This window comes from Zeus faber (assembly GCF_960531495.2).
Source record: "Zeus faber genome assembly, chromosome: 4".
NCBI classification, from domain to species: domain Eukaryota; kingdom Metazoa; phylum Chordata; class Actinopteri; order Zeiformes; family Zeidae; genus Zeus; species Zeus faber.
This window is the reverse complement of record NC_137191.1, coordinates 29,236,747-29,251,039: the sequence shown is the minus strand read 5'-3', so window position 1 is coordinate 29,251,039 and position 14,293 is coordinate 29,236,747. Positions and strand designations below refer to the sequence as shown.

The window sequence follows — 14,293 nt, the reverse complement described above, 5'->3', positions numbered from 1 at the left end:
TCCAGGATTGCAAGGTGTGCAATAAGTGGGCAGCGTACAAAGATATCTAAAGATAGGAGTACCAGTAGGTTGGCAAAACATGAGCCTCGGGAAACGATGGTGTTATGAATGCTCCACTTCCAATTGTTGGAATATATTCAATGACATTTTTCGCCTCAAGTGGATAAGACTGTGGCTTTGCTCCATGTCACATCGACCCCGTCTCTGGCATAGGGAGACCGCCGACATCCATCAAAGGGAGGGCATATCACTATAGTGACATGCACAGTGGCGGGTCACACCACTTACAAGGGCAAGCTAAGCTAAGATCAGGACAGGTACCAAAGGAATGAAGGACACAGCTCTTGGTAAAACAACCAGGAAGGGCGCTCAAAGCGCAGTCAGCGCAAGATGAATTGGGGTCAACGGGTGGAATCCAAAAAATCTCAAACCATTTCAATTGTAGACAGTTATCTTATTAGGGTCTAAAACATACTGTATCCATACGAGGTGGAGACCATGTTGATTGATGCATCTTGAGAGTATTTAGACAGAGCATTAACACAAGAAGATAAATGTTTTTTAGCCATGCAGCTGTCCTGGCCCTACCTTGCCCATTCCTTTTAGATGTTGTTTGCACTTACTAGTGGAAGTAGTTGCTCATAAATGACAAAACAATTGGAAGAGACAGAGAGTGTCTTCTGGAGTAAACAATCTTTTTGATCAGGTCGCTAGCCTTTTCACAGTGGTGTCATGGCAGGGGAATCACGGTTATGTATGAGGGCGGTCCATTGATGCTTGTCAGTGCACCAGTATAGACAATGTAGTTAGTAAGGTTAATAGTTGTTTCTTCAGCATTTTCTGTGCCGGAGCACTGGTTTAGCTCAATTAAACCTGTAACTACCTGCAGATAGACTGCTGTGGACCTGGTGTCCTAGTCAAAGGCTTGCATGCACTACCTAGGTGACTATTGCTGCTGTACTGTGTACTGAATGCGTTTTTAGTAGGGAACTGAGAAACAACAGCCAGATGAGGGTCAGGACATACCTGTCAAAGATGCTTTGGTGTGGGTGTGTTGAGTCACCCTGTCATGGAAGGAAGTGTGGCAGAAAGGCTTGATTTTTGTCAGGGAGGTTTCATAAGTCTATAGTACCGAAACTGTTTCAGTTGTCAAACATCTTTGTCAAGGAAGACATACCATAGGGCGCTTGCCTAATGTTTCTGCCTTTGACTAACTTTCAAATTTGGTGTGAAATAAGGATTCTGCCCCCTTTAAACATGGTCACAATCACTCACAAACATAGTAGAAATGTTTGTTTTCTAAGAATTGCTAATGAGACACCATTTTCTGTCTTCTATTTTTGCTCCCTTTGTTTCGTTTTCTCTCTGTAGGACCGCCTGTATTTTGTCATGGAGTTTGTCAATGGGGGAGACCTCATGTACCACATCCAACAAGTGGGCAAGTTCAAGGAACCGCAAGCTGTGTAAGGCACACCATGTATACCCAAGTATTATCTTTTGGTTTTGAAATTCATAAGTTATGATGGAACATTTTTCTCGTCTTGATCTTAGCTTTGTCGAGTCAGATTATTCTCTGAAGTCTTCTGTTGAATCTTCTGTGTATTACAATTGTACTGTGTGGTTTTAAGAGTAAAAGATTCAAAGCAACGAAGAAGAAGTAATTTTCAGGAAGCTTCGTAGAAGTACTATTGCCCTGCTTCAACTTTTCTTCAATGCAATCTTAATTTCAATGGCACATTTCAACACGGGGAAGACTCGGTGTTCTTAGTGTTGACTTACTTGCGGTTGTCATTGCAGGTTCTATGCAGCAGAGATCGCTGTTGGTCTCTTCTTTCTGCACAGTAAAGGAATCATATACAGGTGGGTGCTGGCCTCCACCCACACACCCGTCTCATATCCTTTATTAAAGCAGACGCGGCTTGTCCAACTCGCCTCTGTGAGAGTACCATGACTCTGTATCATACTGACCAGACCTGGTGTGTTCCAGTCCGGTCACATGGCATCAAACGTGATCCTATATTTTGTAAAAGTAGAACTGACAACCCTCATGATGTATTCTCATAAGCAGAAGCCATAAATAGCCTCTAGTTGGCCATCAATAATATAGAAATCATTGATAAGTCATTGTCCATTTAGTTTTACAGTTGTTAATGCCCCCTCACTGTTGTTATTACCTCCTAACTCACACACACAAAATTAAGTATTGATTCAAGTTCAAGTTCAAGAGATTATTTGTCACATACATATACTTATAGTCATACATATATGCAGTGAAATGTCATGACACCCTGTGATGACGCACAATAAGCTCTATAAGCTCAAAAAATACTAAAATATGCGTAATCGACACGAGGCGCGCAGGGTTCTATGAGTATATAATGTAATTAATTGTCTGGGTTGTGTTAAATATACATTTAAATCCTCCTGAGTGAAACTTACCTTAACTTACCTCCAGTATTTACCTCACAGAGTAGAAGCCCTGGCATGTCACATTCAAGCCATGCGTATCCGTCTCCGCAGGGATCTGAAGCTCGACAACGTGATGCTGGACTGTGAGGGACACATCAAGATCGCTGATTTTGGGATGTGTAAGGAGAACATGGTGGAGGGAGTGACCACACGGACCTTCTGCGGCACCCCGGACTACATAGCACCCGAGGTAGGGGCCAAGCGTGTGTGTGCCTGTGGGGGTGTGTGCGTCAATTATTTAAGTTATATGAAACAAAAGATAGCTTTGAAATAGATATCGATATACCAAATTCCTCTTCTCTAAGCCAGCCCTCTAGTGAAACTCTGTTTGGCTGCATGAGGTCATCTCTGTCACTGTCTGGTCAGAGTCCTGAGTCTGCATCGCCCTTTTACTCCAGATTAAGGTCAGAGCCGCAGGATAGACACACATGAACAAAGCTTTGTGTGTCTATCTATGTACACACACACACACACACACACACACACTGTGATGACGTAAGCAGCAGTCCAGTTGGAAAGCTCCCTGCTGGGTCCACTGGCTAGTCTAAACTTAACCAACAACCCCCTGCCCTGTACGTTCATCTGCATGGCTTTCTCAGAATCAATGCTTTGTTGTTTTGGGCACTGGTTAGGCCCCGCAATATGGAAGGATTTATGAGGGCGTTAATGATAGGGAACTATATATATGTGAAGGTATATATGTGATATACAGTATATACGTATATGAGATCCAAAATTTTTTTTTTTTTCTTATAGCTCTCACTCTTAATATTTGGGTTATTTTTTAACCCAAGTCAGTTTAAATGTTGGTTTCCATCCTACTTCCAGCCTACTCCTATTGTGTCTATTTTCACGTGATCTAAGTAACAGTAAAATTATTAATTAGTTTATTAATAATTGATGAATGTAATTTATGTAGAATGCAAAGTTTAGAATTTAAAGTTTGCATTCCACCTGAATAAAACATTTTGACAGAATAAAATGATTCTAGCGAGATTCTAATTCACGACTCAGAACCGAACCAACTCTTTTGACTCGTTCATCGTTCACCCAAAGTTCATTCTCACTCGACGTGCGTCACACCCACCGAATCAAACCAACAAAGACACCGAAACTCTTGCGACTCTTTTTACTGAGTGACTCCTCAGGAACCGAATCGCAAAAAATACTCAAGCCTTTCATCACTACCACTACCACTACCCACGCTACCATACAGTGCTAGTGCAAGGCTGTGCCCGTCCAGCTGCTCTGTAAGCACTGCCTCCAAAACAAACTTGATACTTCAGGATACGTCACTTCCCTGGACGCCCGCGATAAAGAAACAAAATGGGAAATCACAAGGATTTAATTTCACTCACAAACGCACACCAGTGAAAGGAGAGCTCCACTGCAGTGCCGTCTGGCCCCTGGTTGTCAAGTCACCACATTATATCCCAATATCACACACTCACATACAGTACATACGTGACAGACATTCATACACATATTGCATATAATCATATTTACATCTGTTACATATTCACATGTCACACTCCCACACATGTGTACATGACATTAGCACATACACTCACTGAGCACTTTATTAGGAACACCTGGACACCTACTTATTCATGCAATTATATAATCAGTGAATCGTGTAAGAGCAGTGCAACGCATAAAAATCATGCAGATACGGGTCAGCAGCTTCAGTTAATGCTCACATCAACCATTAGAATGGGGAAAATGTGATCTCCATGTTTTTCGACCGTGGCATGATTGTTGGTGAAAGACGGGCTGGTTAAAGTATTTATGTAACTGCTGAGCTCCTGTGATTTTCAGGCACAAGAGTCTCTAGAGTTTACTCACAATGGTATGGAAAACAAAAAACATCCAGTGAGCGGCAGATCTGCAGGCGGAAACGTCGAAAAAGGCAATAAAGGCTAAGGTAGCTCAGATACAGCAACCACTCTGTCGAATTGTGGTGAGCAGAAAAACATCTCAGAATGCACAACACGTCAAACCTTGAGGCAGATGGGCTACAATAGCAGAAGACCACGTCGGGTTCCACTTGTGACAGCCAAGAACAGAAAGTTGAGGCTGCGGTGGGCACAGGCTCACCAAAACTGGACAGTGGAAAACTGAAAAAACGTAGCCTGGTATGATGAATCTCAATTTCTGCTGAGGCACACAGATGGTAGGGTCAGAAATTGGACAACATGAATCCATTCTATGGACCCAACCTGCCTTGTGTCGACAGTCCCGGCTGGTGGTGGTGGTGTAACGGTGTGGGGAATTTTTTCCTGCCACACTTTGGGCCTCTTAGTATCACTCGTCGTCGCTTGAATGCCACAGTCTATTTGTGTTTTTTTGCTGATGATGTGCATCCTTCATGGTCAGAATTTAGCCATCCTCTAATTGCTAGTTCCAGCATGATAATGCACCAAGTCACAAGCAAAAATCGTTTCAAACTGTTTTCATGAACATGACAATGAGTTCGATGATCTCCAGTGGCCTTCCCAGTCACCGAATCTGAATCCAATACCAAACCTTTGGGATGTGATAGAACGGGAGATTCACAGCATGAATGTGCAGCTGACAAATCTGCAGGAATTGCGTGATACAATTATGTCAACATGGACCAGAATCTCAAAGGAACGTTTCCAACGTCTTGTGGAATCCATGCCAAGAAGAATTGAGGCTGTTTTGAGAGTAAAAGGAGGCCCTACCCGGTATAAGTGTAGTGTTCCTAATAAAGTTCCAAGTGGGTGTACATATATAGCTTACATTTCACAGACATTTACAGTATATACATGCATATATTACGGTTATATAAGCTCTGTAGGCCGTTTTACGTACTTAACCTCCCACACACCTAAATTTACCACAACAAATATGCACACAGTCACAAAAAACATATATGTTCATAAACTATGTATACACTCCCTTGCATGGTCATCACACGCACACGCACAAATTCCCAGTAACAGTCCTACATATTGTCCATAGAAACCCACACAAAATTACATACCTATAGAAGTGGGGCCCACACACACTCAGTTTTCTGTGTCGTACCCTGACCTATATAGGCAGTCATTGGGAGCGTCTGCCCTGTCTGGGAGGAACGGTCGGACTAATGTGAATTTACACCTCACTGACTACGGAGACACAGTCAGTGAGATAGAGAGAGAGATGGGTCGAGACACGGAGTGGAAGGGAAGGTAGCAGGAGGAAAGAATTAGTGGGCAAACCATGACTAAGATTAGTCTGGGACGGTTAGAGTCTAGGACGACCATTCCGTTTTGAGCAGAGCATCAGAGGGCTTTACTGGAAGGGGGATGGTGGGGGCTGACACGGGGCATTTACCGCTGTTGTCCTGACCGCGGCATGACATCAGGAGTCAAGGATCAAAAATGATGTCATTACGTCAGTCGTCTGTAGACTGAAACATCAGCCTGTCTGCAATACCATGCCTTCCCGACCAAAGCACAGTCTCAGGAAACAAATAAAGAGAGGTTGTGTTTTGTTTACTATTTTTTGTTATTAATTTGTCAATATGTTTTGTTGCCATTGCTTGAAAAGGAATGGGTTTCGCTTTGGATTTACCCTTCTATATTAAATGCGATCAAAGAAATGCATTATCCAGCGAGGTCTTTCGAACAGAATATCTGTCCGCGTTATCTCACGTACAATAGACTTATTGGGTTCCAATTATTAGTAGCACTTTCTCTCACACACCAGGCGGTATTGTAACAAGAAAATGGTGTGAGTAGGCAGCGTGACAGGAAACAAGTTGACGATTTTTTAAGTATTTTTCCGCTCCGACTACCCACCACTGTGCTCGCTTATTTCAGTGTTCTCAACCTGTATCTCATACAGCTCAGCGGTAGTTACTGAGTAACTTAACTTCGCTTTTGCTTCACAGTCAAGCAGCTGTGCAACTCTGCACTGCAACTCTGAAGGCGCACAAAGTTTTGATGTACTTTCTAGTGATACTAATCCGGGCTAATCTAGTGATATTGCTGACATGTTGGCGGCTGAATATAGCAATGCAATCGAGCTATTTTCATTGACACATCAGCTAGGTATTGGTAACCGGGTAGTGGATTTAGTGGCACGTCTGTCCATAGTCCGCAAAACCGACAGGTGTGGCCTTATCAGGGATCCAACTCAGGACCGTGTGGTTTATGTAGCAGAGAAACATCTCTAACAGTATATGTTCACAACAAGAATTGTCAATACACAAGCTCTGTTCACATCCCTTGATACCATATGTGTATATGAGGAATGGCTGCATCTGCGTTAAAGGGGGTCAGATTACGGCAAGGATGCAAATGTTCACATACTGTAACACCACGTAATAGTTTGAAGTCAAACAAATGCCAAGGTGCATTAACCTTCTATTTTATATTATATATTATTATTATATTATTTTATATTTCTTTGCTATGAATTCCCATAGAGAGGAAGATTGTTGGAGTAAAACAGTTTGAGAGAGAGGGAAAGAGAAAGAGAGGGAGGGAGAGAGAGAGAGAGAGAGAGAGAGAGTGCAGCCTTGAATAGCTACCAGCCTGATCCAGAACTGTCATGTAACATTAGGTCTATTGGGAAAGAGATGCACATGCACGCATGCAAACACACTCATACATTGTTCAGGCTGCAAGCGTAGACACAGACATAAACACACACACACACATTTTACAACCTCAAGGTAACTTCCATTTGAAATCTTTTGACTCTTACAATATGAGGAGCGATGACACACACTGACTCTCATGCACAAGCACACACATTCACACACACATACACATACACATACAGGCTGTTTCAGTCAGCTGAGATGAACATAAAGAAACAAACTATTCAAAATACACATCGCCATAGGTAAAGCTACTCACACAGGTACACACACTAACCCACACGCACACACACCCTCACACAAACACCCACAAACGCGTGCACAACTGTGTGAATCAGCGGAGCCGAACTAGCCAAGGGCCTTTCAGAGAACTAAGATGAGAGCGAGGTATGGCAGGTCCGGGCCATGCTTGTCTGTCTGTATCACCCTCAACCTGAGACACCAGAGCGACGCGAAGCACTCGAAACAAACAAACAAAGGCACGTGAGTGACCTGAAAAGCATTAGACAAATTAGCACGGCAGATTGGCACATTGGAACGAATTTTGACGCGGCAATTCTTTTCGTCCATCATATTGATTTATAGTTCAATTTTGACTGACTTCATGATGTACTTGGTGTTTACTTCCTAATATAAATGATTCCATTGCCAGGCCCTACTCTTAAATACAGACAAATACATAAGGCACATAATGCACATGCCGTTGAAGTGCCCTGAGCTCAAGGTCGCCGTGCCTGGTATGGTGCAAGTGGCTGTGGCCGCAAAGGGGAAGGGCGTCGGGGACAGCCGTGTCACAGCAGTGTCACATTAGTGCAACGCTCAGCAGAATGACCCGAAACAGACAGTTCCTTGTCTACCCGCTGTCACGTTTTGCCTTCATGCTGGCTCTCCATGTCCAATACTTCCCTCGCTCCGCTGGTGGGGCTCGGTCCCGCAGCGGGCGTTGCTAGCACCCAACCCAACTGCAAGCTCCTCTGGTGCCGGTGTGACTGCCGGGTCACTGCTTTATGACACGACGCGACGGTTGTTTCACATCAGGGGCCTCTCCAGTTCCTCTCAAGTGGTTAACAGGTCCTTTGCGAGCTGTCAGCAGAATATTAGACCACTTTAAGATGATCAAGCCTCGGAGGACGTCAAAAGGGGTCGACCGACCAATGAATTAGTCTTTATTTACTCTACATGTAGAGCAATATCCAACCCGCCTGTTCTTGTTTGGCTTTTTCTAAATAGCCTCTCAAACCTGGACATTTCGGTTTCTCCCGCCTCCTCTTTCTCTTTGGAAAAATGCTCTTCAGGGAGGTTGGATGGGCATTTTGAGTGGAACAAAGAACACGCATCTTGCCAATTGAACAGGCATTGAATTCTTAAATTCGTCTCTTGCTTTGACATGACTCAACGACCCCACCGACTGAAGTGCCTGGTTAGGTAGTTCAGTGGGCCTTACCTGGGCCATATTTGGTGAAACCGTGGACACAGCTAAATGGATAAACCTTTATATTTTAGATTTCTCACATTTTTTGTGGTCTTGTTTGATAGAATTACTGAAATTTGATCATGAACATTACATTACATTTAGTCATTTAGCAGACGCTTTTATCCAAAGCGACTTACAATTGTTCAAACACCGACGGACGCAGCCATCAGGAGCAATTAGGGGTTAAGTGTCTTGCTCAAGGACACTACAGCATGCTAGCAGGAGGAGCCTGGGATTGAACCAGCAACCTTTGGATCACTAGACAACCAGCTCTACCTCCTGAGCTACCATCCCCAATTGAATGAACAAGTGAACAAGCATAGATTGTTAGCAAAACGCATTTAAATTTAAATGCAGTTTTTCATCCGTCCCCGAGGAGCTCCTGTGTGTATTGGATACTCTAGCAGCAGTCATTGAAGTGCGCCCCACCACCACAAGGTCAGCCTGGAGGTCATTTTGTCCCATGGCGAGGAGGCTCTAAGCGGGCATGCTGAGGTCCCCTCGTGGCCGAGTCTTTCACCCGCAAGCTAATACAAAGAAAAGAGGACAGATAAAGGGCTTTTTGCCTCCTCCATGCTCGTGCCTCCTCGCCAGAGATGCTAACGTTATCCGAGGATTAAAAGCTAGAGCGTTTCATCTTTTCCTACCAGTTACCTTGCTTTCAGCCCAGGTGGAATAAGGACGTGCAGGTTAGGAGGAGCCTGAGCGCAATGGCAATGACGAGCAGAGCCTAAAGCAAGCAGTTTGATCTGTCTCTACATCCTTCATTTTTCATGGTGCTCTTATGGTTTCTTGTTACGGTCTGAATCTCAGCCTTGTCTGTTGAATGCCATCGTCGCCCGGATTCTGGATCATAGGCAGCAGATTATGAAAACATTTATGGAGGGAACACTGCATGTGTTTGCATGTTAAACACTTTGAACACTGAATCAAGTGGCCGGGTACGTCTGTTTATTCAAATTAGTAGAAATACAGAATATTGCAAGAAACAAAAGTAGTCCGAAACATTCAGCGGTAGCTCACAGTTTCTTTTTTTCAGTTCACTTTAAGTTATTCCTACCCTTGTCTAAATTTAGACGTATTAACATTGCTTACTTCTACGTATGTATCTACCCTATCTACCCTCAATAGCTGTTGCTGTATACAAACCAGAACTAACTTTGGCTGCTGCATAAATATTACTTTGTACTGTGTTCAGATGATGTAGTGTGGTCCCTGGACTAGATTCATTCATCACATAAAAAAAGAAACATATTGCCACTCCAATACATACAATATTTCCAATATAAGCCCCCTGACTCGGAGCTAGATACTAGGCAGATTTCAGTACATTGACTGTGTAGTAGAATTCCAGCGAAAGTGCGGAGATGAGGCTGATTATCCGCCCAGACCCAGGAGTTTGCTTCCACCCGATCCCCTTTGTCCAGACGCAGCACTGACCGGTTAGAGCCATTGTTCGTCATTGTTCAGTCAAAGTTTCATGCTCAGCAGAGCCCAAGACTACATCCCCATTCTTGCAGAGCAGCATAAACCCTGGTTCCCTGCATTTGAGTGCATGTGAAAGTGGAGTGGTACACTCTGCCAACTGCGGCTGTGAAGACTCCTGGCAGGGAAATGAGTGGTAAATGGAGTAAGATATGAAGTACAAAAAAAAATCTATATATGTAAAATGTATTACTGCAATAAACTACCAGCTTGAGGGTCATAGCCATCACCAAAGTTGATTATGAGCTTCTTTTAGATAAGAGCAGTCTCAGTGTTGAAGGGTTCGATATATACTTGGTTCTCTTGAAGAGCTGCTGAGACGGCTACATTTTCTGAAGGTCATAAAACATTCATTACAAATATAAATGATATTTTTTAAGACAAAGGGTGAAAAGCCATTTAGTTTACATCATCAAAAACATAATCCTCCAGGACTCCAGCAACATGTTAATTTCTCTTAGCAGCTGACTTAGACCCCCAGTCGCACCAGAAATTTGCAGGGCTATCCTTTACGTGGCTTTGCAAAATTGCGATGTGAATGCCAACGCTACCTGGTTAGTTCACAAACCAGCTAGCTTGCCAACCATAAACTGTAGGCCACGATGATAATAAGGTTACCGCATCTATTATTCCATCTAATCCACCATTTATTGCGGTGTACCTTTTTCGTAGCAAATATGTAATGGTGTAGCAGTTTTTCGCTGCCACACGCCACCCAAGTGGCGTTTCTGGGGGCGTCCAACACAGAGACAGGCGATGGAGTTTTAAATACACCAGTTTTATTGCAGAGAGTGGAAAAGGGGGAACAAGCCCAGAGCAGATGGAAAACATGTCATGACAAGGGCTCCTCCACTGTGTGTGTGTGTGTGTGTGTGTGTGTGTGTGTGTGTGTGTGTGTGTGTGTGTGTGTGTGTGTGTGGGGATGGGGGTTTTACCTGTTGCTCATTGATTACTCTAACGAGCAACAGCCATACAGCCACCCTAGTCCTGGGCCCAATTAGCTATACCACAGACAGGTGTGGCTGCTTGAACCACACCCCAGATGGGAAAGCAGAATTGTGTAAAATAAACTGATGTTACATAGCTACTGTAAAATGATAGTTTCCTCCATTTTGGACTCTCCAACTGACCGCAGCTTCAAACGGCAAAAACAGACTTGCTATTGGTATACACCACATTTTTTTGCTTTACGGAGATCATGACAATTCCATTGAAATGTACTGAATTCAGTGTGAATATCACTGTCGTAAATCCTGGCGTGACCAAGGCCTGACCATGTACCTGGCCCCAGTCTTATTTTTAGATGGCCATTAGATTCTCTATGACCACCACATGGACAGCAGAGGAACTGCTCATACTGATTCACACTATAAACCTTTAAACCAAATGTAGTCATTTCTGGTTTGTCACACTTAACTGTTTATTTTGGGTCATTGTTGTCTTTACTTGCTCCATCTTCTATGGCTGTTTACCCCACTCTGATCTTCAGCTCATCCTGCATAGTCTTGTTTGACTCCAGCTGGGCTTTCAGCACTGCCATCAAGATGGATTTAAACAAAAATAAGACTATTAGGTTATTACAGTGAAGACATTTCAAACAAGTCTGAAGGAAGAAATAATGCTGAAATCAAGCAGTTTTCCAGCTCGATGTGTTGCTATAAAATAGTAATCGTGGTTCCCTGTCAGGGTTTTGCCATGTTTCGTTATTATTTCATTCTGTTCCTTGTTTTGCCCTTTTTGTTATAGTTCTATCACAACTTAGGTTCTGTCACACCTTCGGATGTGACAGAACATTTATTATTCTGTCACTTGTCCTGTTTATTGTCATATATATGTTATACGTTATATGCCATTTCAGATTCGGTCCTCCCAAGAGCTCTGCCCCTCCCAATCAACATCATACCATTGTGACAACATGTTGGTCTAGGCCTGTCTATATACTGTATACCGGTTCGGTTCACTCTGGCGGTGTCAGATTGTCTTGTCTCTTCCACCTAGCTGTCCTGTGTCCTTGTCTGCCTGGTCTTGACTGAGTTCACATTAGATGCATCCCCATGGGAAATGTATTGGCCGTAGCTGGATTTTCAAGTTTTGATACTTTATGGCTTTATCAACATGATTCAGTAAAATTTGTTTTGGTGGGCTCACTTAGAACACACAAGACAGATTGAGATTTAAGTGGCTAAACCAAAGATAAGCCACAGGAAATAAAACACGAGACAAAAAGATGAAATTGTACTGTATATGACAGCAGTCTTTTGTGCTGGTTCCTTAAGGTTGAGATATGGAATATGATCAGCTATGCATCATTTATTTCCAGTGGTTAGCAGAGGCATCCTTCATTTAACCACCTTGTAACAACAGCATTCTGCTTACCTCGATTGACTGGACTTGATCTGGAGAGCGAGCACTTCGCTCTGTGTGCCCCCAGCTTCTCCTTCAGCTCCTCCTCTGCACTCTCACTGGCTTCCAATCTGGACTCCAGCGCTTGGAAGTGTTTAAGAGAATTAAATAAAGCATGAATTCAGATCGCTCTGTTACCTCCAATTTTAATAATGAGATTAGATTACTTCATCACATTTTGCTGGGGCCACATTGTTTTCATACAATGTATGTAAATGTATTCATTTTGCACAGCAAAGTCAAATCTCCTTACTTTTATCAGCGCTCTTTAGGGCTTCCATCTCCGCCTCTGTAATTTCAGGCCTGGTTCTGAGGTCTGCCCCCAGACCCTTGCTGGCACCGAGTCTGGATGCCAGCTCTGGTGGTTTTAGATTAAAAGAAGAAACACAGAATTCAAGGCCCGTATCAGAAGTTTTCATCCAGTTGTGTTGGTTTCCTGGTATAAATAGAGAGGACAAGTGATCTGACCAAACTAATTAAAGAAAGTGATGATTGATGATGTGTGATTGAACCCTAACCTGAAATTTGTGGCGCTCTTCGCCTTTAAGGATGCAGTCTCCTATGTCACAAGAAATGCCCCCGGGGGCCGGTCACCTCGTCCCCACCGAAGTGAATGAGGTAACTCCGGGATACCCGGAATAGTGTAGCTTTAAAAACTCTCTGACTGCTCTAACTGGCACCCCAATGTTACCACCAGCGACCACTACATAAAAAGTGACGCCCCAGTGGCCTTATGGATAAGGCACTGACTTACCAAGCCAGCGATGGGTGCCACACAATTTAATAAACATGAACAAGCAAATGAATAAATACACAACACAGCCACATTCAATGAACTCCCAGTGTATTATACAGTGCGATATAACAAAACAACATTCACTACTCACAAAAAGTTAGGGATATTTGGCTTTCGGCTGAAATTTATGGAAAATGTAAAAAGTTCACGCGACAGTGATGAGGCATGGCACCCCACTCTTCTTGAAGGGTGGCCCTCAGGTCATTGAGGTTCTGGGGTGCAGAGTTATGAGCCTCTACACGGCGACTCAGCTGATCCCAAAGGTTTTCTATGTGATTCAGGTCTGGAGAAAGTGCAGGCCACTCCATTTGAGGTACTCCAGTCTCCAGCAGCCGTTCCCTAATGATGCGATCTCGATGAGCTGGAATGTTGTCGTCCATGAAGATGAAATGAGGCCTGTGTTGTTCATGCAGGGGCACAATGACTGGATTAATGATGTTATTCAGGTAGTATGGGCTTGTCACTGTACCATTGACATAGTCTAGGGCAGTTCTGTATTGGCTAGATACACCTGCCCACACTGTAACACCACCACCACCAAAGGCTCGTCTGGTGACAACAGTGGCTGATGCATAGCGCTCTCCTTGACATCTCCAACATCGTTGGCGGCCATAATTTCTGCTCAACGTGAATCGACTTTCATCAGAGAACAGCACTGAGGCCACTGGTCCCTCGTCCAGCGTAAATGCTCCCTGGCCCATGCAAGACGATGATGCCTGTGCCTGGTGGTGTGGTCAGGTACCCTTGCAGGTGGTCTAGCACGCAGACCACGCTGATGTCATTGGTTTCGAATGGTCTGACGTGACACTTGGGTGCCTCTCACCTCCCTTAAATGTGCCTGGAGTTGAGTGGCATCATCATCTGGTTCCACAGGGCACTGTTCACAATGAAGCGCTCATCAGTGCGGGATGTGGCCAAAGGACGTCCACTTCAATGCCTTTCTGTCACTCTTCCAGTCTCTCTGTATCTCTGTTGCAACCTGCTGATGACACTCTGTGACACTCTAAGCTCAGTGGCCACTTCCCTCTGAGAACATCCTGTTTGAAGCCTC

General features: G+C 43.8%; 1 protein-coding gene across 1 annotated transcript in view; it reads left to right on the top strand.

Annotated features, from left to right (window-relative positions):
- The window catches only part of prkcaa (protein kinase C, alpha, a), a 209,731-nt gene that overhangs the window by 151,009 nt on the left and 44,429 nt on the right, over nucleotides 1-14,293 (top strand). The window contains exons 11-13 of the mRNA XM_079999133.1: nucleotides 1,372-1,463; nucleotides 1,798-1,860; nucleotides 2,521-2,659. Of these exons, the coding sequence (XP_079855259.1) occupies nucleotides 1,372-1,463; nucleotides 1,798-1,860; nucleotides 2,521-2,659 (294 nt within the window). The remainder of the gene's footprint in view (nucleotides 1-1,371; nucleotides 1,464-1,797; nucleotides 1,861-2,520; nucleotides 2,660-14,293) is intronic.